Below are 27,324 nucleotides of genomic sequence, written 5' to 3'. Positions count from 1 at the left end.
CGATCACAATTTTAAAGAAAATTTCTTGACTGAAGTGGGACTTATCAAGGCTTTTGGGGATGGGAAGAATTCATATTGGAGAAGAAGGAAAGGCCCTTTAGGTAAGGGAAAAATACCATGAATGAGACCTAGAGACAGGGATGAGCTTGACTTATGAGTGCACAGCGGAGAGGCCAACCTGCATGGAGTGGCTTTGCATGTTGGAATATAATTATCAACAAAATCAGATAAAGTGGAGTCAGATAATGAAGGCATTGAAAATATGCACAGATATTCAACCAGATTTTCTCAGAAGTCTGAAATTATCAGAAGTTTTTGAACAAGGAGTGGCATGATGAAAGGGGTGTTTACAGAATATTGATTTGATGACAGTATCATTGTAGTAAGAATTTGATATCAAAGAAAATAATCTAAGTTTGAGATGGTGAGAAGATATATTGGATTGATGATAATAACAAAAAAGTGGGAAAGAAGAATAAAGGAGTATTTTAGATAACACCTACAAGTCAGATGTTGGCTAACTAGATATGGGATATGAATCAAGGTAATGCAAAGATTTAGAGACTAGGTAAATAATGCTGCCATTGATAGAAACAGAGAAATTCTACAAGAAGATGCCAGTTGTAAAGGGACATGTTGAATTTGTGGCAACAAAGAGATTTCAAAATTAAAATATCTAATAATTGGGGTGAGATACACAGCCATACCTTAGGAAGAAAATTAAGATCTAGATTTAAATCACAAAGTTTTGATACTTGGTACTTGATCACACAACAAAAACAGCAGTAACATAGCAGTAATAATTGAAATGTTTATTGAACACTTTCTCTGTGCTGGGCACTGAGCTAAGTGCTTTCAATGCATTATTTTGAAATCTCTACAACTCTATTCAGGTAGGTCATATTAATAGCCACATTTTATTCATTTTCCAGAGTCACAAAGCTTGGGATAGAGTCAGGCCTCTAACCAGGTCTGTCTCCAAAGCTTACATTACCAACAGCTGTATGTTTTTGTCAGTGACAATTTTGTGCTGGTGAAATGAGAATGAATATGCCAGTGATCACATCAAAATGTGAATTAGTTAAATTATCATATTAAAGATAAAGATTTCCAGAATACATATAAGAGCAAAATCCAGCTAGATGCTACTTACAAAAGATATCCCTAAGATAAGATTATATGGGAAAATGGAAAATAAAAGAATGTATAAAGATAAATCATGTAAATGCTAACAAAAAGAAAAGCCATGGTGGCAACACTAATATCAAAAATAGTAAATATAATTCAAGGCACAAGTCTTTAAAAGAGACAGGAAGGATATTTTATGTTGGTAAGAGCTACACAGACAAAAAGCGGAATCAGATCTATAAATACAGATAACAAACTGATGATTGCCAGAGGGGAGGGGACAAAAGGGTGAAGAAGAAAGAGAGATAGAGACTTCTAGTTATGGAATGATTAAGTCATGGGAATCAAAGGCACAGCATAAGGGATGCAGTCAATGATATTGCAATAGCAATAGCAATGTAATGGGACAGATGCTAAGTACATTTGAGGTGAATATAGCAAAATGTATAAACTTGCCAAATCACTAAGTTATACACATGACACTAATATAATGTTATGTCAGCTATACTCAAAAAGAGACTTACCTTATAAAAAGATGATATAACGGGCCAAAACCTTTATCTACACAATAGTGTCAATGAAATGTATAAAGCAGATATTTAGGAAAACTTAAAGACAAATGATAAAACTATTGTAGAGTCATAATCGGAAACTATAACATATTTCTATTAGAATGGCACAGATCAAGCATAAAAAATAATTAAAGATAAGGAGGATTAACAAGCCCGATTTTTGTATTTATGAGTATATACAAAACTATACCTAAAAAGAATACACAAAGAATTGTTATTTTTTAAAAAGTAGAAATCATATAGGTGATATTGCCAGGCATATGACATATGACACAAGAATAATTTTAAAAATCTGACCATGAAAGAATTAAAGTTTTTTTTACAAATAATTCTTAAAAAGGGCAAAAATTTGAAATTAGATAGTGTTCTAAAATAAGAAATAATACTACTACTTATCAAAACTTAAGATATTAGACCATAGTGATATTTGGAAATATTTATATCTGTAAACACTTTGGGGGAAAAAAGGAGTTCCAATTTCCAGAAAAAATGGAGTGCACTCACTTCTCCCTATTTCTCCTGTTAAGTACAGTTAAAACCCTGGACACTATCTGTAAAACAAACATAAAAAAACTCTGAAAGTCAGAAAATAGAAGGGAGAATGACTAGGGACTTTGCATCTGAGAAATGACACAGCAGTGAGTATAGTGGGTTTTCCTTCGTCCCATGTTTCAGAACCAGATGCTGGAGAAGTTTTTATCCCAGAAATACAAATGTTGCAGTAAAAAGACCCAAGAAAACCCTTTTTCCTCTGGCCAACATAACAGCAGAGGGGCAACCTAGCCAGACAGAAAACTTTCAGACAATAACTGCCTTACTCTAGCCAAACATCATGGAAAAAACTGCAGCCCCACTCCCACTTCTATAATCAAAGTCTATGTGGGGACGCTAGACAGAACCCTTCATATACCTGTGAAGAAGCACCCTTCTTCTTTCTTAGGGGTAGTGTCTAGAAGTGCTAGTGAGGAGCTTAGACTTTCATCCTTGCACAACAATAGAGGAACTTTCTTCTATACCCACTAGCAGTAATAAGGCAGTGCTCCCTTCCCTGCTGCACAGTATCAGAAGAGAACTGCTATATCAGAAGATTCAGTAAGACCCAAAGTTTCATAAGATAATACCCTGCATTTCCAGAATACAATATAAGTCACTTATACCAATGTCCAAGAAAATCTTAACTTCAATGAGAAAAATTGGTCAGCAGACACCAATACCAAGATAACAAAGCTATTGGAATTGTGACAAAGATTTTAAGGTAGTCATCATAAAAATACCTTAACAAGAAATTATTACTGCACTGCACTTGAGAGTAGGAAGTCTCAGCAAAGAAATAGAAATCCTCAACAAAGAATTTGAAAATATAGAGAACCAAATGGAAGATTTAGAACTGAAAACTACAATAACTAAAATGAAAAACTCAGTAGATAAGCTCAATAGCAGAATAGAGATGATAGAGTGACTTGAAGATATAATTATAGAAAACCAGGGGGAATTAGGATGTACAGAAGAACTTCACAGTCAATAAATGCAGAAATGTAAAGAAATGCAATTAAAGTTTGTTTTTGTCTTTTGTTTAGATACCAATCTTTCAAATTCTTACATTTTAGTAATAAAGCTCCCTTTTTATGGATATTAGCAGTTTATTGACCTAGTATTTTAAAAGGTTTGTTTGGGCAGGTACAATTACATAATGCAGTGTTTGAAATGGGAATTGTTTCCTTATTTTCTTTTTTTTAACTGTATAATGTCCCTCCAGCTATGGTAGCATACCTTGTGCCACTAAATTTCCAAAGTGTACCACTTTTTTCAACTGTGCTTCAAATAAATAGAAAAAATAGTTATAAAAATAATAAAATTATAAAAGAATACCAAATTTAATTTTGTAAATCTAGATAAAATTAACAAATTTTCTTGGGGGAGGGGGCAAGATGGCGGAAGAGGAGGGTCCCCAAGTCACCTGTCCCCACCAAATTGCCTAGATAACTTTCAAATCATCCTGAAAACCTACGGTCTGAGATTTAAAGAGAGAACAGCTGGAATGCAACAGGGAGAAGACTTTCCGCTTCTATCAAGGTAGGAAGAAGGAAAAAATAATAATAAAGAAATAAAAAAGCATCCAACGGGGAGGAGCCGCAGCGAGGAGCCGGGCTAAGGCTGCAAGGCGCGTGCCCCCAGGACAGGAAAGCCCCTTCCAGGAGAAGCAGGAGTTTCACCAATCCTCCCGGACAGAAAGGCACTCTCAGGGAGTTGGAGCAGAATCCCAGGAGCAGGAGGGATAGGGGGATGCCCTCAGGCTCCCAGGGACACTAAAGAGGACCCGCACCCCGGAGGAGACCGTGCCACACACCATGCTGAGCTCCCTAAAGGGCTGCAGCGCGTGCCAGGCAGGGCCCCAGAGCAGCTCCTGCAGCGGCTCTGGCGGTGGCTCCACGCAGAGTGGGCTGCGCGCCCCCGTAGCATGATTCCAGTGGAGCAGGCCCCGGAGCCCAGGGCACTAGGGGACACAGCCCAAGATCCAGCGCTCCTTCCGGGACAGGCAGAGGCCTGGAGGACACAGCACAGCAAGGACCGCTGGGCGGCCCCAAGCTGTGCAGATCTGCGGCCCCGCCCCCGGAGCATCCAGGCTCCTGCAGACTGGGAGCTGTGGTAGTTACTGTGGGAGCTGAATCAAAAGCTGGAGAGCCGCTACTGTTGTTGTTCCTCCTGGGGCCTCACAGGATAAACAACCCTCACTGAGCCTCACAGTGGCCTCACAGGATAAACAACTCCCACTGAGCCATGAACCAGGCAGGGAGCTGAGCAGCTCCCCCAGGTGCACAAACCAGAGAATCAGAACAGCAGCTCCCCGCCCCCCCCCCCCCAGAAGACCAGCTGGAAGGACAGGGGAAAAGCAAGTTATTGACCAAGCAGCACTGGAAAGTTCCAGGGGAATTCGAGGGATCTACAGTATCAGAGGATACTCCCCCTTGTTTTTTGTTTTCTGTTTGCTTCCTCCCTCAACTTTTCTCTTTTTTTCTTCTTCTTTCTTTTTTTTTCCTTTTCTTTTTTCTCTTCTCTCTTTTTCTCCTTTTTCCAGTACAACTTGTTTTTGGCCACTCTGCACTGAACAAAATGACTCACTCTGCACTAAGCAAAATGAAAATCTCACCTCAGAAGGAAGAATCAGAAAAAGTCCTCTCTCCCAGAGAGTTACAAAATTTGGATTACAATTCAATGTCAGAAAGCCAATTCAGAAGCACAGTTATAAAGCTACTGGTGGCTCTAGAAAAAAGCATAAAGCACTGGGTATTATTCTGTATGTTAGTAAATTGAACACCAATAAAAAAATAAATAAAAAAAAAAAAGAAAAAAGCATAAAGGATTCAAGAGACTTCATGGCTGCAGAATTTAGATCTAATCAGGCAGAAATTAAAAATCAATTAAATGAGATGCAATCCAAACTAGAGGTCCTAACAACAAGGGTTAACGAGGTAGAAGAACAAGTGAGAAACATAGAAGACAAGTTGATGGCAAGGAGGGAAACTGAGGAAAAAAGAGAAAAACAATTAAAAGATCATGAGAATAGGTTAAGGGAAATAAATGACAGCCTCAGAGGAAAAATCTACGTTTAACTGGGGTTCCAGAGGGCGCCGAAAGGGACGGAGGTCCAGAATATGTATTTGAAAAAATCATAGCTGAGAACTTTCCTAACATGGGAAGGGAAACAGACATTCAGATCCAGGAAATAGAGAGATTCCCCCCCCCCAAAAAAAAATCAATAAAAACCGCTCAACACCTCCACGTTTAATAGTGAAACTTGCAAATTCCAAAGATAAGGAGAAGATCCTTAAAGCAGCAAGAGACAAGAAATCTCTAACTTTTATGGGGAGAAATATTAGATTAAAGGCAGACCTCTCCACAGAGACCGGGCAGGCCAGAAAGGACTGGAAGGATATATTCAGGGTCCTAAATGAGAAGAACCTGCAGCCAAGAATACTTTTTCCAGCAAGGCTCCCATTCAGAATAGAAGGAGAGATAAAGAGCTTCCAAGATAGGCAGAAACTGAAAGAATATGTGACCACCAAGCCGGCTCTGCAAGAAATACTAAGGGGGATTCTCTAATGGAAAGAGGAAGTCCAAGGGAACAATCCACAAAAACAGGGACTGAATAGGTATCATGATGACACTAAATTCATATCTTTCAATAGTCATTCTGAACGTGAATGGGCTTAATGACCCCATCAAAAGGCACAGGGTTTCCGACTGGATAAAAAAGCAAGGCCCATCTATTTGCTGTCTATAAGAGACTCATTTTAGACATAAGGACACCTCCAGCCTGAAAATAAAAGGTTGTAGAACGATGTACCATTCAAATGGTCCTCGAAAGAAAGCAGGGGTAGCCATCCGTATATCAGATAAACTAAAGTTTATCCCGAAGACTGTAGTAAGAGATGAAGAGGGACACTATATCATACTTAAAGGATCTATCCAACAAGAGGACCTAACAATCATCAATATTTATGCCCCGAATGTGGGAGCTGCCAAGTATATCAGTCAATTAATAACCAAAGTTAAGACATACTTAGATAATAATACACTTATACTTGGTGACTTGAATGTAGCGCTTTCTACAATCGACAGGTCTTGTAAGCACAACATCTCCAAAGAAACAAGAGCTTTATATGATACACTGGACCAGATGGATTTCACAGATATCTACAGAACTTTACATCCAAACGCAACTGAATACACATTCTTCTCAAGTGCACATGGAACTTTCTCCAGAATAGACCACATACTGGGTCACAAATCAGGTCTGAACCGATACCAAAAGATTGGGATCATCCCCTGCATATTTTCAGACCAAAATGCTTTGAAACTAGAACTCAATCACAAGAAGGAGTTTGGAAGGATTTCAAACACGTGGAGGTTAAGGACCATCCTGCTAAAAGATAAAAGGGTCAACCAGGAAATTAGAGAAGAATTAAAAAGATTCATGGAAACTAATGAGAATGAGGATACAACCGTTCAAAATCTTTGGGATACAGCAAAAGCATTCCTGAGGGAGAAATACATCGCAATACAAGCATCCATCCAAAAACTGGAAAGAACTCAAATACAAAAGCTAACCTTGCACCTAAAGGAGCTGGCGAAAAACAGCAAATAGATCCTACACCCAGCAGAAGAAGAGTGTTAATAAAGATTCGAGCAGAACTCAACGAAATAGAGACCAGAAGAACTGTGGAACAGATTAACAAAACCAAGAGTTGGTTCTTTAAAAGAATTAATAAGATAGATAACCCATTAGCCAGCCTTATTAAAAAGAAGAGAGAAAAGACTCAAATTCATAAAATCATGAATGAGAAAGGAGAGATCGCCACCAACACCAAGGAAATACAAACGACTTTAAAAACATATTATGAGCAGATATACGCCAATAAATTAGGCAATCTAGAAGAAATGGACGCATTCCTGGAAAACCACAAACTACCAAAACTGGAACAGCAAGAAATAGAAAGCCTGAACAGGCCAATAACCAGGGAGGAAATTGAAGCACTCATCAAAAACCTCCCAAGACACAAAAGTCCAGGGACAGATGGCTTCCCAGGGGAATTCTATCAAACATTTAAAGAAGAAACCATACCTATTCTACTAAAGCTGTTCCGAAAGATAGAGATGGAATACTTCCAAACTTGTTCTATGAGGCCAGCATCACCTTAATTCCAAAACCAGACAAAGACCCCACCAAAAAGGAGAATTATACACCAATATCCCTGATGAACATGGATGCAAAAATTATCAACAAGATACTAGCCAATAGGATGCAACAATACATTAGGAAGATTGTTCACCATGACCAAGTGGGATTTATCCCTGGGATGCAAGGCTGGTTCACTCATAAAGCAATCAACATGATTGATCATATCATCAAGAGAAAAAACAAGAACCATATGATCCTCTCAATAGATGCAGAAAAAGCATTGACAAAATAAGGCATCCATTCCTGATCAAAACTCTTCAGAGTGTAGGGATAGAGGGAACATTCCTCAGCATCTCAAAAGCCATCTACGAAAAGCCCACAGCCGATATCATTCTCAATGGGGAAACACTGGGAGCCTTTCCCCTAAGATCAGGAACAAGACAGGGATGTCCACTCTCACCACTGCTATTCAACATAGTACTAGAAGTCCTAGCCTCGGCAATCAACCAACAAAAAGAAATAAAAGGCATTCAAATTGGCAAAGAAGAAGTCAAACTCTCGCTCTTCGCAGATGACATGATACTGTACACAGAAAACCCAAAAGACTCCACCCCAAGATTGCTAGAACTCATAAAGCAATTTGGCAGTGTGGCAGGATACAAAATCAACGCCCAGAAGTCAGTGGCATTTCTATACACTAACAGTGAGACAGAAGAAAGAGAAATTGAGAGTCAATCCCATTTACAATTGCACTAAAAAGCATAAGATACCTAGGAATAAAGCTAACCAAAGAGGTAAAGGATCTATACCCTAAAAACTACAGAACACTTCTGAAAGAGATTGAGGAAGATGCAAAGAGATGGAAAAATATTTCATGCTCATGGCTTGGAAGAATTAATATTGTGAAAATGTCAATGCTACCCAGGGCAATTTACACATTTAATGCAATCCCTATCAAAATACCATGGACTTTCTTCAGAGAGTTGGAACAAATCATCTTAAGATTTGTGTGGAATCAGAAAAGACCTTGAATAGCCAGGGGAATATTAAAAAAGAAACCATAGCTGGGGGCATCACAATTCCGGATTTCAGGTTGTACTACAAAGCTGTGGTGGTCAAGACAGTGTGGTAGTGGCACAAAAACAGACACATAGATCAATGGAACAGAATAGAGAATCCAGGAGTGGACCCTCAACTCTATGGTCAGCTAATATTCGACAAAGCAGGAAAGACTATCCTCTGGAAAAAAGACAGTCTCTTCAATAAGTGGTGCTGGGAAAATTGGACAGCCACATGCAGAAGAATGAAACTGGACCATTCTCTTACACCATACATAGAGATAAACTCAAAATGGATGAAAGATCTAAATGTGAGACAAGATTCCATCAAAATCCTAGAGGAGAACACAGGCAACATCCTTTTTGAACTCAGCCACAGTAACTTCTTGCAAGATACATCCACGAAGGCAAAAGAAACAAAAGCAAAAATGAACTATTGGGACTTCATCAAGATAAGAAGCTTTTGCACAGCAAAGGATACAGTCAACAAAACTAAAAGACAACCTACAGAATGGGAGAAGATATTTGCAAATGACGTACCACATAAAGGGCTAGTTTCCAAGATCTATAAAGAACTTCTTAAACTCAACACCAAAGAAACAAACAATCCAATCATGAAATGGGCAAAAGACATGAACAGAAATCTCACAGAGGAAGACATAGACATGGCCAACATGCACATGAGAAAATGCTCTGCATCACTTGCCATCAGGGAAATACAAATCAAAACCACAATGAGATACCACCTCACACCAGTGAGAATGGGGAACATTAACAAGGCAGGAAAGCACAAATGTTGGAGAGGATGTGGAGAAAAGGGAACCCTCTTACACTGTTGGTGGGAATGTGAACTGGTGCAGCCACTCTGGAAAACTGTGTGGAGGTTCCTCAAAGAGTTAAAAATAGACCTACCCTACAACTCAGCAATTGCACTGTTGGGGATTTACCCCAAAGATTCAGATGCAATGAAACACCGGGATACCTGCACCCCGATGTTTATAGCAGCAATGTCCACAATAGCCAAACTGTGGAAGGAGCCTCGGTGTCCATCGAAAGATGAATGGATAGAGAAGATGTGGTTTATGTATACAATGGAATATTACTCAGCCATTAGAAACGACAAATACCCACCATTTGCTTCAACGTGGATGGAACTGGAAGGTATTATGCTGAGTGAAGTAAGTCAATCGGAGAAGGACAAACATTGTATGTTCTCATTCATTTGGGGAATATAAATAATAGTGAAAGGGAATATAAGGGAAGGGAGAAGAAATGTGTGGGAGATATCAGAAAGGGAGACAGAACATAAAGACTCCTAACTCTGGGAAACGAACTAGGGGTGATGGAAGGGGAGGAGGGCGGGGGGTGGGGGTGAATGGGTGACGGGCACTGAGGGAGGCACTTGACGGGATGAGCACTGGGTGTTATTCTGTATGTTGGTAAATTGAACAGCAATAAAAAATAAATTTAGTTTTTTTAATTTTTATTTATTTATGATAGTCACAGAGAGAGAGAGAGAGAGGCAGAGACACAGGCAGAGGGAGAAGAGGCTCCATGCACCGGGAGCCCGATGTGGGATTCGATCCCGGGTCTCCAGGATCGCGCCCTGGGCCAAAGGCAGGCGCCAAACCGCTGCGCCACCCAGGGATCCCCTAAATTTATTATTAAAAAAAAAAGAAGTCCACAAAATTAAAAGACAACCTACAGAATGGGAGAAGATATTTGCAAATGACCTATCAGATTAAGGGGTAGTATCCAAGATCTATAAAGAACTTATTAAACTCAACAGCAAAGAAATAAACAACCCAATCATGAAATGGGCAAAAGACATGAACAGAAATTTCACCACACAAGGTATAGACATGGCCATCAAGCACATGAGAAAATGCTCTGCATCACTGGCCATCAGGGAAATACAAATCAAAACCACATTGAGATACCACCTCACACCAGTGAGAATGGGGAAAATTAACACGGCAGAAAACAACAAATGTTGGAGAGGATGTGGAGAAAGGGGAACCCTCTTGCACCGTTGGTGGAAGTGTGAACTGGTGCAGCCACTCTGGAAAACTGTTGGAGGTTCCTCAAAGAGTTAAAAATAGACCTGCCCTACGACCCAGCAATTGCACTGCTGGGGATTTACCCCAAAGATACAGATGCAATGAAACGCCGGGACACCTGCACCCCGATGTTTATAGCAGCAATGGCCACAATAGCCAAACTGTGGAAGGAGCCTCGGTGTCCATCGAAAGATGACTGGCTAAAGAAGCTGTGGTCTATGTATACAATGGAATATTACTCAGCCATTAGAAATGATAAATACGGGGATCCCTGGGTGGCGCAGCGGTTTAGCGCCTGCCTTTGGCCCAGGGCGCGATCCTGGAGACCCGGGATCGAGTCCAACGTCGGGCTCCCGGTGCATGGAGCCTGTTTCTCCCTCTGCCTGTGTCTGTGCCTCTCTCTCTCTCTCTCTCTCTCTCTCTGTGACTATCATAAATAAAATTTTAAAAAAAAGAAAAAGAAACGATAAATACGCACCATTTGCTTCAATGTGGATGGAACTGGAAGGTATTATGCTGAGTGAAATAAGTCAATCAGAGAAGGACAAACATTATATGGTCTCATTCATTTGGGGAATATAAAAAGTAGTGAAAGGGAATAAAGGAGAAAGGAGAGAAAATGAGTGGGAAATATCAGAGAGGGAGACAGAACATGAGAGATTCTTAACTCTGGGAAACGAACTGGGGTGGTGGAAAGGGAGGTGGGCGTGGGGGGTGGTGGGAGTGACTGGGTGACGGGCCTTGAGGGATGAGCACCGGGTGTTATGCTATATGTTAGCAAATTGAACTCCATTATAAAAAAATTTTTAAATGACTTAAAAGGAAAAAAAAATAAGTACTAAGAGTAAAAAAAAAGCAAATTTTCTAGAAAAGTTAATTATGTAAGATTAAACTTAGTAAGAAAATGCATACAGGGGTGTCTGGTTGGCTCTTTCAGTTAAGCATCTGCCTTAGGCTCAGGTCATGTTCTCAGGGTCCTGGGATCTAGCCCCACATCAGGCTTCTGCTCAGTGTGGAGGCTGCTTCTCCCTCTCCTTCTGCCACTCCGCCTGCTTGTGTGCACTCTCTCTCTCTCTATCTTCTCTAATAAATAAATAAAACCTTAAAAAAGAAACTTGCATAGAGTCATATGAGAAAAATTATAAAAAAAAGAAAAATTATAAAACTAATGAAGAGCACAAAAGATTTTAATTACTAGAGACATACCATGTTGCTAAATAGAAATAATTAATATTGAGAGGTTGTCAATTCTCATTAATCTATCAATTCGGTGCATTTCCAAATCAAAATAAAAACCCAAATTATTATTAACAAGCTGAATCTAAATTTCATATGGAAGAGAAAATGTACAAAAATAATCAGATTTTTAAAAACGAAAAATGATGAGAGAAGATCCATTGTAAGTAAAATAATGATAAAGGTTGCAATCCACATAGAAGCTGAAGAACAGGGATCCCTGGGTGGTGCAGCGGTTTAGCGCCTGCCTTTGGCCCAGGGCGCGATCCTGGAGACCTGGGATCAAATCCCACGTCGGGCTCCCGGTGCATGGAGCCTGCTTCTCCCTCTGCCTATGTCTCTGCCTCTCTCTCTCTCTCTCTCTCTCTCTCTGTGTGTGTGTGACTATCATAAATAAATAAAAATTGAAAAAAAAGAAGCTGAAGAACATTATCAGCAATAGCCCAAGTATCCATTGGCTGATGAATGGATAAAAAAGTTGTGGTATAATGGAATATTACTCAGCCATAGAAGAGTGAAATCTTGGCATTTGCAAGGACATGGTTGGAGCTAGAGAGTATAATGCTATGTGAAATAAGTCAGTCAGAGAAAAAGAAATGCCATATTATTTCTCTCATATATGGAATTTTTAAAATATTTTATTTATTTATTCATTCATGAGAGATACAGAGGGAGAGAGAGGGGCAGAGACATAGATAGAGGGAGAAGCAGACTCCCTGCAGGGAGCCCAACATGGGGCTCAATCCCTGGACCCAGGTTCACTCCTTGAGCCAAAGGCAGACACCCAACCACTGAGCCACCCAGGTGTCCCTCATATGTGGAATTAAGAAACAAAACAAATGAGAACGGGGGGGGGGGGAGAGAGAAGCAATCCAAGAAATAGATTCTTAACTATAGAGGACAAACTGATGGTTACCAGAGGGGAGGTGGGGTAAGGAATGGGTTAAATATGTGATGAGGATTACAGAGGGCAATTGTCATGATGAGCACCAGGTGTTGTATGGAAGTATTGAATCACTAAATTCTACACCTGAAACTAATATTACACTGTATGGTAACAAACTGGAATCTAAATAAAAACATGAAGAAAAAAAGAGCATAAATAAATAAGTTTGGGGAAATCATTCATTTAGGCCTGCTACTTTACATTTTATTCAAAATAAAATTCTAAATAGATAAAAAAAATCTAAGCAAAAATAAATAAATAACCTATAAAAGTATTAAAAGAAAATATGGGAGAATGTTTTTGTGATCTTGAGCTGAAGAAAGCTGTCCTTTGCAAGACACAAAAAAGGAAAAATTGGCAAATTCAAAAACATGAAAATTTAAATCTTTTCTACAAGAACTGTGTTTGAAGTTGAAAGACAAATAATAAAGTAGATAAAGTATTTTCAATACATATGATGGAGAAAAGGTAATAGTCCACAAAATATAAAGAGCCCTTGAAAGTCATTTAACAAAAAGATAAACAATAGAAACATGGGAAAAGGATATGAACAGGCAAATCATAAAAGAACTACAAATAGCCAATATATACATGAAAATATGCTCAGTCTTACTAGTAATAAAGTTAAAAGAGTATCTTTTAAGTATCAGATAAACAAAGAATTAAAAGATCATTATTAAGGATGTGGGAAAACAGTGGCTTTCTATACTGATGGTGGAAACATAATTGGCAAAACTTTTTTAGTGGGCAGTCTGTATAAAATTTTCAGTAAGTGTTTCCTTTGTCCTAACAGTTTTACTTATTAGAATTTATCCTAAGGAAATCACAGAATGAGTGCATAAAGATATAGGTACAGTGATCTTCATCACAGTGTTGTTTATAATACAAAAACAGTTTTAAATGTCTGCTATGCTTTTTAGCTTTTACAAAAGAGAAGTTAGAAAAAGTGGGAGCACCTGGGTGGTTCAGTGGTTGAGCATCTGCCTTTGGCTCAAGTCGTGATCCTGGAGTCCTGGGATCGAGTCCTGCATCAGGCCCCCCGCAGGGAGTCTGCTTCTCCCTCTGCCTATGTCTCTGCCTCTCTCTGTGTGTGTCTTTCATGAATAAATAAATAAAAAATTTTTTAAAAAAGAAAAGAAAAATTGGATCACAAAAGAGTATGTATAGTACGATCCCCTTTACATAAAGTCAGGTCATTGTTAGCCTTCTTTATTTTGTATGCCTACACACACACACACACACACACACAAACCAAGGCTCCTTACATAAGAAAATATATAAAATGTTTAGCACAGTGCTTGGCACATATCGTAAACAAATGATAACTGTTACTGTTATTGTCAGCTTTCAGTAACCATTAAGTATTCTGCCATCAGGCACTGTGCTATGTGCTTATGATAAAATACTGTCTTTGAGGAACTCTTGTCTATTGGCAATCACCCTTACCACGTGCCCATTCTACAGTGTTGTTGGCTCTCAGATCAATTGTTGAAATACAGGGTAAGCAATGAGAAGTGTCTCATCTGTACCATTGCCACCAGAATTTTGGTTTGAAATAATTGAAATAGTCTCCTTATTTTAAAGTTAAAGCCACAAAAAAATTGTTTTAAAATTCTCTTCATTTCAAGATGATGATGGAACCAGCTTGAATTCAAGTATCCTAGCAGCACTCCGAAAAATGCAGGATGGCTATTTTGGTGGAGCAAGGTAAGTGACCTCTACATACTCTTTAGTGAAATGAAATGAAATTTGGAAGCTGGGTATAGTAATGGTAGACTTGTGATGCCTTTCTCTGCATCTCCAACAATATAGTCCCATCCTATTTAGAGGAACTCATTTTTGATAGATTGAATCAAGGAATGTAGTGTTATAGAAAAGGCTTGGAATTTTCCCCACCCTTTTCTTTCCCTAGACCTCATAAACTCGTGGACTGGAAAACGTATTCTTTCAAAAACAAAAAAAAAGTTACTGAACTACTCAATTCTGGCTGCTTTTTTCTCTTTTCCCTAAGTTTTTATCTTGAAAAAATTTCAAACTTACAGAAATGTGCAAGAATGGTATTGAGTACCATATACCCTTCCTCAGGATTCATCTGTTGTTAACATCTGTGTCACTTGCGCGTTCTCTCTCCCTCCTCGTCCTTCATCTCCTCTCACTCCTCCCTCCCTTCCCTTCTCCTCTATTCTCCTCCCTTTCACATATATGTATGTGCACACGTACACACACATACACACACACTTTAGCTGCTGAAGTATGAGAGTTAGCCAGAGACATCATGACAATTTAATTCTAAATACTTGAGTTTGTCTTAAAGAACAAGGATATTCTCACAGAGCTATAATATAATCATCACACTCACAAAATTCGATATTGATACAGTACTAATATTACCTAATGTAGAGTTCAGATTCAAAATTACCCAACTATACTAATAATGTTTTTTCCCCATAGCTTTTTAAAAAATTTTTTATTGGAGTTCAGTTTGCCAACATATAGCATAACACCCAGTGCTCATCCTGCCAAGTGCCCCTCTCAGTACCCATCACCCAGTCACCCCAACCCCCCACCCACCTCTGTTTCCACCACCCCTTGTTCGTTTCCCAGAGTTAGGTGTCTCTCATGTTCTGTCATCCTCACTGATATTTTCACTCATTTTCTCTCCTTTCCCCTTTATTCCCTTTCACTACTTTTTATATTCCCCAAATGAATGAGACCATATAATGTTTGTCCTTCTCCGATTGACTTACTTCACTCAGCATAATACCCTCCAGTTCCATCCACGTTGAAGCAAATGGTGGGTATTTGTCGTTTCTAATGGCTGAGTAATAATCCATGGTGTACATATACCACATCTTCTTTATCCATCTTTCGATGGACACCGAGGCTCCTTCCACAGTTTGGCTATTGTGGACATTGCTGCTATAAATATTGCGGTGCAGGTGTCCTGCCATTTCACTGCATCTGTTATATTTGGGGTAAATCCCTAGCAGTGCAATTGCTGGGTTGTAGGGCAGGTCTATTTTTAACTCTTTGAGGAACCTCCACATAGTTTTCCAGAGTGGCTGCACCAGTTCACATTCCCACCAACGGTGCAAGAGGGTTCCCCTTTCTCCACATCCTCTCCAACATTTGTTGTTTCCTGTCTTGTTAATTTTCCCCATTCTCACTGGTGTGAGGTGTTATCTCACTGTGGTTTTGATTTGTATTTCCCCGATGGCCAGTGATGCGGAGCATTTTCTCATGTGTTTTTTTGGCCATGTCTATGTCTTCCTCTGTGAAATTTCTGTTCATGTCTTTTGCCCATTTCATGATTAGGTTATTTCTTTGCTCTTGAGTTTAATAAGTTTTTATAGATCTTGGATACTAGCCCTTTATCTGATAGGTCATTTGCAAATATCTTCTCCCATTCTGTAGGTTGTCTTTTAGTTTTGTGGACTGTTTCTTTTGCTGTGCAGAAGCTTTTTCTCTTGATGAAGTCCCAATAATTCATTTTTGCTTTTGTTTCTCTTGTCTTCATGGATGTATCTTGCAAGAAGTTGCTGTGGCCAAGTTCTCCCCATAGCTTTTTTTCCCATTCTGGGACCCAATCAAAGATCACACATTGGCATTTAGTTATTATATCTCCTTGATGTCTTTTAATCTAGAACAATTCCCCAGCTTTTTGTGAGCCTTTCATGATAGTTTTTAACATAGTTTTGAAGAAGGAAGGTCAGTTATATTGTATAATGTGTTTCAATTTAGTTAAAGTGATATCTGGTAGATTTCTCCATATCCTTTCTATGACAGTCTTTAACCAATGCTATCTTCCATTGGTGAATAAATTATTACTAATGGGGTTTTAAGTGATGATTCTATGTTTCTATCATCCTGTGCATATTTATTAATTAGAATCCTTCTGTTTTTTTTAATAAATTTATATTTTATTGGTGTTCAATTTGCCAACATACAGAATAACACCCGGTGCTCATCCTGTCAAGTGCCCCCACCAGTGCCCGTCACCCATTCATCCCCATCCCCTGCCCTCCTCCCCTTCCACCACCCCTAGTTCGTTTCCCAGAGTTAGGAGACTTTATGTTCTGTCTCCCTTTCTGGTATTTCCCACCCATTTCTTCTCCCTTTCCTTATATTCCCTTTCACTATTATTTATATTCCCCAAATGAATGAGAACATATAATGTTTGTCCTTCTCCGATTGACTTACTTCACTCAGCATAATACCCTCCAGTTCCATCCACGTTGAAGCAAATGGTGGGTATTTGTCATTTCTAATGGCTGAGTAATATTCCATTGTATACATAAACCACATCTTCTTTATCCATTCATCTTTTTTTTAAAGAGCTTTCCAATATCCCTTTTTATTTTGTAGTTTTAGTGTAGCATAAATTCATGGATTCTGATTTTACTCAATGCCCCGTTCCTGTCATTGTTTATATCAATGTTCAAATTATCCAAGGTCTGGCCTTTAGGAGCCCCTTCAAGCTGGCTTTTTCTTTTTTTAAATCTATTTTGAGTAATTGCCTTCATTGAGCACAGTCCACCAATTCTGCCTTGAGTAAGTTGTTTGCTTGAGCAGCAACCCATGGCTCATCTCACTGAAGGCAGAAGGACAGGCCTTCCAGTCTGCAAAGGGGAAGTGAGAAGTGCAATACTCCTCCTCATGGCTCTAGAGGAAGACAATGTCCTTCCTCTGAGGAAAAGACCAGGCTTAGTCCTCACACTAGCTTTCTTAGTTGATTTTGTCCTGGAATATGTACAGGTCGTAGGTGGCAGCCACAGCAATCGTGTTCTCCACCGGGTGCTGGGCTGTGTTCTTTAGAAAATCGGTACTACTGACTTTCTCTGTGGGTTTTGCAATTGGTTTTATAGATAGGGGAGGATACGGTCTACAATCCTCTATAATTCATAAAATTTTCAAATTTCATCTTTCATTTTCAAAATGATCTTTGAGTATTTTTTTAAACAATGTGATGGATTTGTGATGATTTATCTTCATTCTGTCCCAGCTTCTCTGTTAGCCAATGGAAATTTTGGCCAGATGTTTGACATAGTTAGCAACATAGTATATAGCAGTGAAAGAGATCAAAATTGATCTACTGGTAGATTGTGAACCCATAATTGTAGTCTTTATTAACACATGACCCCAGCCTGCACTACACCATACCTAGGAGTGCTATAATATTTCATATTTACAAAATTTATACCTAATATATAAGCACTAGTAATCCCCCAACGAAACATTCTGGGTATCCCTTTTTTCACTGAAATGTGTTGTTTTAAAAGGATTTCCTCTAATTTTCTGTTTTCAATTTGCCCTGTAACTGTCAGGATTCAAACAGGTAAATTGTCAGAGTTTTTAACAACATCTTGCTGCACACATTTGAGCTTCATGGATCCTGGACCTGAGGGTAAGCTGTACAGTGAAGATTACGATGATAACTATAATGAGCTGGAATCTGGCGACTGGATGAATGGCTATGGTTCAACCAGTAATGGTAAGAAAGCTTCATAAAGGCCATGGCCTTGCTGGGCAAGAATACAAAGTAGTGTTGAGTGTTGAGCATCCTCCTTAATATTTCTCAATGCCAGCAGTCTCACTTTTATTTAATACACCTAGATTTCTACTTTTGTTTGGCTTCATTTTTCATCCTTTGGTTTCTGGTCTAATATCCCTGTGGTGATTGTGGAGTATGGAGTTTGACTATCTCTTATTAAAGCTAAGGAATATTTCTGTCCCGGGTATATGTAATGGCTGGTGATTTCAAAATGAGAGGAATCAATGGTGAGTGAGAGATATTTAATCAAGATATAGTAGGAGAACTATACATATACAGTACTGCTTTTAGACATTTAAAAGCATAAAAATAAGAAACTCAATTAGAATGCTTTTTATATATAATGTTGCTGTGGCCCATCAGAATCTCTGAGAAGGTCTACATAGTTTGAAAAAGCCTATTCAGCGTGCCTGTTGCTTTCATATTGCAAACTAGACAAATAAAACACAACAAATCTAATTGGCTACTAGAAATACAAAGATAATAAACTGAGAAAGCATCATGAGGGCATATATTAAAAATGGCTGAGAAACACCATAGACTGTTAAGACACTAACCAAGGCAAGGCAAGAATTACATTGTTTGAATCCCAAAGAGAGAAGGCCTAATAGGAGCCAGTTCTTCTTCTAGCTATCTAAAATACGGTTTGCCTGCTTTCATTGTCTGGGTATTTGCCTGTTGGCCTATATCTTAAAGCAGCTAATTTCTTTATCTTAAGAGTGGTGTGTTACTGTTGGTGGGAATGTGAACTGGTACAGCCACTCTGGAAAACTGTGTGGAGGTTCCTCAAAGAGTTAAAAATAGACCTGCCCTATGACCCAGCAATTGCACTGCTGGGGATTTACCCCAAAGATGCAGATGCAGTGAAACGCCAGGACACCTGCACCCCAATGTTTATAGCAGCAATGTCCACAATAGCCAAACTGTGGAAGGAGCCTCGGTGTCCATCGAAAGATGAATGGATAAAGAAGATGTGGTTTATGTATACAATGGAATATTACTCAGCCATTAGAAATGACAAATACCCACCATTTGCTTCAACGTGGATGGAACTGGAGGGTATTATGCTGAGTGAAATAAGTCAATCGGAGAAGGACAAACATTATATGGTCTCATTCATTTGGGGAATATAAATAATAGTGAAAGGGAATATAAGAGAAGGGAGAAGAAATGGGTGGGAAATATCAGAAAGGGAGACAGAACATGAAGACTCCTAACTCAGGGAAACGAACTAGGGGTGGTGGAAGGGGAGGAGGGCGGGGGTGGGGATGAATGGGTGACGGGCACTGAGGGGAGCACTTGATGGGGTGAGCACTAGGTGTTATTCTGTGTGTAAATTGAACACCAATAAAAAATAAATTTATTATTAAAAAAAGAGTGGTGTGTTAGAGAAAAGAAAAAATAAATTGGCTTTTCTTGAGGGATAGCAAGCATTATCTCATACACAATAGACCAACACATTAGCAGTCAGAGGATGATTTTCTTGTTTGGGCTCAGCATTGACTTACCTAAGTACCATTTAATTCACTCTACGTTTGTTTTTGTAAGATCTAAAATAGTGAATTTCTTGATTGGAAAAATACATTAAATACAAAGTTATTTCCTGTTGTTAATAATTACCAAAGTCATGATATTCATCGTGGCATAAACAAATATTTTGAAAACCAGACCAAAATAATCACATATTGAGGTTGTTTGCTATTCCATGGGTAGTTGTGACTTTCATCTGTCACACTCATTCTCTTAGATTACTTTCTAAAATGTATCTTTTTGATGATATATATTACTAAATTTGATATTATGCATTGTAAGTCACTTTCTCCTCTCTGGTTTTACACGTCAGTGGTCTCACAATGGCTGAGTTTATTGCTTGCCAGCCCTTCTGTGCCAAGAACACTTCTCTCTGTAGTCTTCATAATCCTCCACTCAAGTACCTATGTTATATTCAAGGTTATAATATTTTCATTAGGATATCCCTGAGAATGAGTTCAATTTTTACAGCTTTTTAAAATAGTTTCTATTAATCACATCAGAACACAGAAAAAGAAGTCACTGAAGATGATTAAAAAAGATGATGTATAACTGAATTCGCAGGCTTTAGTATTGACCCAAACACTGTGCTTTTCCAACTATAAATGTTGTGAAAATTCATGTAAAGTCTGAAATGTTAGGATCCATGAGATCTGTGTATGTGTTTTGTTTCCATTACCCATAGTCAGAGATAATGTTACCGGAGGTGTATGGGAGAAGGAGAGTCCAAGAGGACAGGGACCATATCTGTCTTCTTCACCACTGAAACCCCTCAGCACTAGTACACCACCTAGTACATAGTGGGCAATAAATATTTGGTGAATAAATGAATATGGTGATGAAAAAGACCAATGTGTGGCCAGTAATCCTTTTGACACCAATGCCACATGGAGATTGTTTATTTCATTAGCAATTGTAGCTGCCATTTATGGGATATGTTTGTTTTAAGCTAGGTCCAGTGTTTAGTGGAAGATTTTTGCCTTTGCTCACAAGTCTCCTCATACCAGTGAGACTCCAGGGGCCCTATTCTGCTTCTCCGCCACCACTGCTGCCACCACCTCTGCCATCACATACGCATACACAGATTACAAAATCTTTGCTCTACCTGTCCCATAAGAAGCTCATACTGCTTTCAGGGGCCCTAATATTGTGTCAGCAAAGTTGAAGAACATGTAGGTCCAGTAAACGGCCATAGTTTCTAAGTGGTAAAGCTACAAGACTGTACAGTAACCACAACCTTTTTCCCCCTCATGATCTAAAACAACCTACTTCTGGTGCTGTTATGAGCACAGGAGCCAATCATTCTGTTTGGTGGGGTAGATTGTGAAGTGACTAAAATGTTTGTTTTTTTCTCTTTCCCCTATCCCCACTAACCTTGCAGCTCACTGTGGTGATGAAGTTGCTCGTTATTTAGATCACCTTTTGACGCACACTATTCCCCATCCTAAACTGGCCCCTACCTCACAGAAGGGAGGGCTAGATCGGTTTCAAGCTGCTGTGCAAACAACCTGCAATTTAATGTCCTTGGTGACCAAGGCCAAGGAGCTGCATATACAGAGTGAGTAATGCCATGATTCACTGGAGTCAGGCACAGGATTGACGCTAAGCCCAGGACAGGGGTGGGGTGCTTCTTACAGTGTAAGCAGGAACTCTGTTTTGTTCACTGCTCTATCCCCAGCATCTCAGACAGAAGGAACATGTTAGGCTCTCAAATATTTGTAAAAATTAATGAATTGTGCATAGTTTTGCTGTTGATAGTGCTATGTAGTCTGGCTTAACCATTACATTGTGAGAAGCCTCTGAACAGGAGACATGGAGCATTTTAACATCAGCATTAAAATGATGGAAAAAAGATGTTTCCTTTGGCAAAGTTACTCCTTTGGAAGCACTCTGATTTAAAGAGAAAGCACTGCAAACTATTACAAGATAACCTTGCAGCCGAGAGGGAGATATTCTCCCTTGAGTAAGCTACATCTGGTTCCCTTAGGTTAGTTGTAATGTTTAGAGTCAGTTGTTCTAGCACTGTAGAGCTGCACTTCTCAAACTACAGTACTCATGCCTCAACAACTGTGCCATTGTCCTCCCTGTGACCCCTACCCTCCTTCAGTAGTATTTGCAATGGAAGATGTCTTCTACCACACATTACCAGGAGTAGTCATGGTTCCTAAGAGAATTCAATGCTTCTGTGGTAGCTGCATATAAAGGGACAGAAGGGCTCCTTGGCCACACTGAGAGGACCTAAATGGTAACATTTTACAGATGATGAGAATGATTGAGATATATGTTCTTGCTGTCTAAAACTTTATTGACCATTACTAACCATAGATATTAAGCATAAATCATTTAACATTTAGAACAGGGAAAAGCTTAGCATACCCTTTGAGTATGCTTCCTTAACAAAGGGCTTACATGAAGAAATGAACTTTATTAAGTTACACTTCTAGATTGTGAATCAGGACACTTGAGCTTAATTCTCGGCTCTGCTGCTTACTTGCTTGAACAGTTTTTTGAGATCTGGACCTTTCTTTCTGTATCTGTCAAATGGTGAAAGTGACAAGACAGTCTCTCCTTTGAGGTTATGTTAAGTATTTGAACTATAAATAAAAATATTAATATCTCAAAGTAGGTCAGTCACTACGTTTTTTTACTCCCTACATAGGATCATCCATTTCTCTATTCTCAAGAAGTCCAACTGCTGACAGCCAGGCATTCTCCCTTGATAGTCCAGAAAATAGAAAGCATAGTTGGGTTCTGTTATATATAGTATTCTATCAAAGTGTCAGTGATAGTACCATTGTGGTATTGATTCCATGTATAGGACTTAATACCTTAAATGTCCACTTAATGCTACATGTTTGTTTGAACAGACTTTAAATTATCTGATATTCATATTTCCTTTCTGTGATATTAGCAGGAAAGGATAAATTTCTCACTCTTGTTCTATAAAGAATAGCTCCTGTGCAACTTTGTTTTGAGAGCAACTATGAATTTTATTTAGTCTCCTGAGTTATCTAACCTTTCCCATAAATGTCCACCTCTTGCAGATGTTCACATGTATCTTCCAACAAAGATATTTCAGGCTTCTCGGCCTTCGTTCAACTTACTTGACTCACCTCACTGCCCACGAGAGGACCAGGTAAACCTGCACATGAGTTTTTCTGTCAGCTTTTAGCAAAACTGCCATCTGTATGGCAAATAACAGAACTAGCTATTATAGGTTCTGCTAGTAACTGGTGGTAGGCAAAATGCTACAATGGTGAAGATAAACTCCTTTTTAGTTCACTTTTAAAATGAGCACGTTTTTCTAGCCAGACTCTAAGAAAACTAAATTGCTATATCATTCATTTTGAAGGTGTCATTGTTTTTGTTTGACTTTTCATCAAAATTCAGGGAATTCGTATGGCAAAGGTTTGGAGGTGAAAAGATCAACACTCTAGGGTATTATTTAAGCTGAACACTTGTGAACTTAAATTTTTTTGTCCTTTCTCAAACTAAAGGTTCCCTCTGTTCGTGTAGAAATACATCTTCCTAGAGACCAGTCTGGGGAGTTGGACTTCAAAGCACTGGTTTTACAGTTGAAGGAGACCTCCAGCTTACAGGAGCAAGCTGATATCCTTTACATGCTGTATACTATGAAGTAAGTGATAAATATTATCAATCTACTTTAATGTTCAGGTAGAGAGGAAGTGTAACATAGTAAATACAGCACAGCTTTGGAATCTTGTTGACCTGGATTTGAATTTCACAACCTACCCACTGTGTAACTTTAAGCTCAGCTGTCCTCATTTATAAAATTTGGATTATACCTACCTCATAGAACTGTTGTAAAGATTAAACAAGATATAATGTCTGCAAAGTCTCCAATGCAATGCTTGGTACATAGTAGGTGACCAAAAACTGCTATTATTATCATTATTATGGTTATTTTAAGCCTCAGTTATCTGGTAAAATCCAAAGGTAAATAAACTCTTAGCTCAAAAGAATTATGAACATGGAGGCTTACAGAAAAAAAATAAACCAGCATTTTTGAGTGTTTGTTATGTGTCCAGAACCCTGATAAGTACATCAATATATAAGTACCTCACACTCAGTATGCCCAAATTGAACTCTCTCCTATCTCTCACTTTCCCCCAAAAATAACCTGAACCTCCTCATTTATTCATGTACTTATACCTGGAGAGACAAGAATGGTCTCCCTCCTCTAAATTTGGCTTGGATGTTGAAATTGATGATGCCACACATGTACCAAAAGGATGTAAGATGTTTATTACACATAACGAGACTCCTGGGGAGAGTGAAACAGATTCCCAACTTGGTAAAAAAAAAAAAAAGGCTTATGGAGCAGAGAGCAGAGAAAGGAGGGGATTTATTATGATTAGGAGGTGAGCCTGGGGTACTGATCCTCACCAGCACCAAAGAAGGGAACACTCAGATTTCCCTGGCACCTTGCCCAGGTGTAGGCTGGGAGGGAAAGAGGAGTGGTGTGACTTGAAAGTGGTCAGCAGTCAAGCATTAAAAATGGAGCCACGTTCTGAAATTCTACATACTTGTGTTCAGAACCAACACTGACCTAATCAGCACGCTATGCCCCATGTGCGGGTAACCACCAAGGCTATGAAGTTTTACCTCTAAATATTTATCTTCTGCATCTCTAGTATTGCTGCCTTCACTCAGGTCTTTGTCTCTCACCAGGATTATTGCGATTGCTTTCTTTTCTTTTTTAAGATTTTATTTATTTATTTATTCATGAGAGACAGAGAGAGAGAGAGAGAGGCAGAGACACAGGCAAAGGGAGAAGCAGGCTCCATGCAGGGAACCTGATGTGGGACTCGATTCCGGGACCCCAGGATCATGCCCTGGGCTGAAGGCAGGTGCTAAACTGCTGAGCCACCCAGGGATCCCCTTGCTATTGCTTTCTAACACGTCTTCCTATTTCTACCTTGTTCTCCTCAAGCCCAGCCTCCACAGAGGAGGGAGAGCAGCTTTTCTTTTTTTACTTTCTATGATAGAAACATCCAAATTTATACAAAAATAGAGAAACTAGTGTAATGAACACTTGGGGACCCATCACCCAGCCTGAAAATTATAAAAACATGGTTAATCTTGTCACATCTATGTTCTCACTCTCTCCCAGGTTATTTTGAAAAAGAGACCAGACGTTTTATCATTTCATTCCTAAATATTTCAGTATTATTGCTAAAAGTCAATGAAGCTCTTAAAACATAACCACAATGGGACTTCGGATTCCAGACAAAATAGAGTAGTACATGTGTCTCTCTGTGTTCCTCCTGCTAAGGACAGGAGGACATTATTTAGAAAACAAACATAACAAGGAATTAAAAGGTGGAAAGAAGAAGACAGGATAGCTAAGGACCTCAGGATTTGAGGAATGACAAGATTGTGATGTACCTGAGTTTTCCTTGTTGTCTCATATATCCTGCATCTGGTGTTGGAAAAAACCAGCACCCTGAAAATGCCAAAGGGCACAGATGACAGAAGCCCTAAAAAATACCTATTATTTCTAGACAAAGGACTAGGAAAGGGCAGACTAGAGGGGAGGGGGCAAGATGGTGGAAGAGTAAGGTCCCCAAGTCACCTGTCCCCACCAAATTACCTAGATACCTTTCAAATCATCCTGAAAACTACGAATTCAGCCTGAGATTTAAAGAGAGAACAGCTGGAATGCTACAGTAAGAAGAGTTCGTACTTCTATCAAGGTAGGAAGACGGAAAAAAAATAAAGAAATAAAAAGCATCCAGGGGGGAGGGGCCCTACAAAGAGCCAGGCTAAGGCCGCAGGGCGAGTGTCCCCAGGACAGGAAAGCCCCATCCCGGAGAAGCAGGAGTTTCACCAATCTTCCAGGACAGAAAAGGGCTAGCAGGGAGTTGGAGCAGGACCCCAGGAGCGGGAGGGATAGGGGGATGCCCTCAGGCTCCCAGGGGCACTAACAGAAGAGGTGTGCCCCGGGGAAGAGCCTGCCACACACCGAGGCGGAGCTCCCTAAACGGCTGCAGTGCGCGCCCGGCTGGGCTCGGAGTCGGCTGTGCGTGGAGGGAGCTGCGCGGCCCCAGGAGCTCGATTCCAGCAGAGCAGGCCCCGGAGCCCAGGGCACTGGGGGACACGGCCTGGATCCGGGGCTCCCTCCGTGACAGGCAGAGGCTGGGAGCGCACAGGACAGCAAGGAAACTCCTACCGCTGGGCCGCCCCAAGCTATGCAAATCGGCGGCCTCCGCCCCCGGAGCATCCAGGCCCCTGTGGAATGGGCGCTGTGGTAGGTACTGCGGGAGGGGACTCCAGGGCTGGAGAGCTGGCCGGCTGCCACTATTGTTGTTCCTCCTGGGGCCTCACAGGATAAACAACCCCCACTGAGCCTCACAGTAGCCTCACAGGATAAACAGGATAAACAACTCCCACTGAGCCGTGCACCAGGCAGGGGGCTGAGCAGCTCCCCCAAGTGCTCACACCTTGGAAACAGCACTGCAGCCCCACCCCCTGCCCCCCAGAAGACCAGCTAGAAAGACAGGGGAAAAGCAAGTTATTGACCAAGCAGCACTGGAAAGTTCCAGGGGAATTCGAGGGATCTACAGTATCAGAGGATACTCCCCCTTGTTTTTTGTTTTCTGTTTGCTTCCTCCCCCCTTTTTTCTTTTTTTCTTCTTCTTTCTTTTTTTTCCTTTTCTTTTTTCTCTTCTCTCTTTTTCTCCTTTTTCCAGTACAACTTGTTTTTGGCCACTCTGCACTGAACAAAATGACTCACTCTGCACTAAGCAAAATGAAAATCTCACCTCAGAAGGAAGAATCAGAAAAAGTCCTCTCTCCCAGAGAGTTACAAAATTTGGATTACAATTCAATGTCAGAAAGCCAATTCAGAAGCACAGTTATAAAGCTACTGGTGGCTCTAGAAAAAAGCATAAAGGATTCAAGAGACTTCATGGCTGCAGAATTTAGATCTAATCAGGCAGAAATTAAAAATCAATTAAATGAGATGCAATCCAAACTAGAGGTCCTAACAACAAGGGTTAACGAGGTAGAAGAACAAGTGAGAAACATAGAAGACAAGTTGATGGCAAGGAGGGAAACTGAGGAAAAAAGAGAAAAACAATTAAAAGATCATGAGAATAGGTTAAGGGAAATAAATGACAGCCTCAGAGGAAAAATCTACGTTTAACTGGGGTTCCAGAGGGCGCCGAAAGGGACGGAGGTCCAGAATATGTATTTGAAAAAATCATAGCTGAGAACTTTCCTAACATGGGAAGGGAAACAGACATTCAGATCCAGGAAATAGAGAGATTCCCCCCCCCCAAAAAAAAATCAATAAAAACCGCTCAACACCTCCACGTTTAATAGTGAAACTTGCAAATTCCAAAGATAAGGAGAAGATCCTTAAAGCAGCAAGAGACAAGAAATCTCTAACTTTTATGGGGAGAAATATTAGATTAAAGGCAGACCTCTCCACAGAGACCGGGCAGGCCAGAAAGGACTGGAAGGATATATTCAGGGTCCTAAATGAGAAGAACCTGCAGCCAAGAATACTTTTTCCAGCAAGGCTCCCATTCAGAATAG

The 27,324-nt window shown here is 39.8% G+C and overlaps 1 protein-coding gene across 9 annotated transcripts in view; it reads left to right on the top strand.

The window, feature by feature from the left end:
- Positions 1-27,324, top strand: part of PHKA1 (phosphorylase kinase regulatory subunit alpha 1) — a 180,379-nt gene that overhangs the window by 119,874 nt on the left and 33,181 nt on the right. For 7 of the 9 annotated variants that reach the window (XR_005386338.1, XR_005386339.1, XR_005386340.1 and 4 more), the window contains exons 17-21: positions 14,309-14,387; positions 18,005-18,171; positions 21,143-21,319; positions 22,806-22,897; positions 23,259-23,398. Coding sequence is in view for 6 of the 9 variants with exons in the window: in XM_038587724.1 (XP_038443652.1) it covers positions 14,309-14,387; positions 18,005-18,171; positions 21,143-21,319; positions 22,806-22,897; positions 23,259-23,398 (655 nt within the window). In the remaining 3 variants the exon portion in view is untranslated. The remainder of the gene's footprint in view (positions 1-14,308; positions 14,388-18,004; positions 18,172-21,142; positions 21,320-22,805; positions 22,898-23,258; positions 23,399-27,324) is intronic. The other 2 variants (XM_038587725.1, XM_038587723.1) reach the window with 1 other exon arrangement.

Source organism: Canis lupus, chromosome X, assembly GCF_011100685.1.
Source record: "Canis lupus familiaris isolate Mischka breed German Shepherd chromosome X, alternate assembly UU_Cfam_GSD_1.0, whole genome shotgun sequence".
Lineage (NCBI taxonomy): Eukaryota > Metazoa > Chordata > Mammalia > Carnivora > Canidae > Canis > Canis lupus.
The sequence above is the reverse complement of the archived record's forward strand: the minus strand, read 5'-3'. Positions and strand labels throughout refer to the sequence as shown.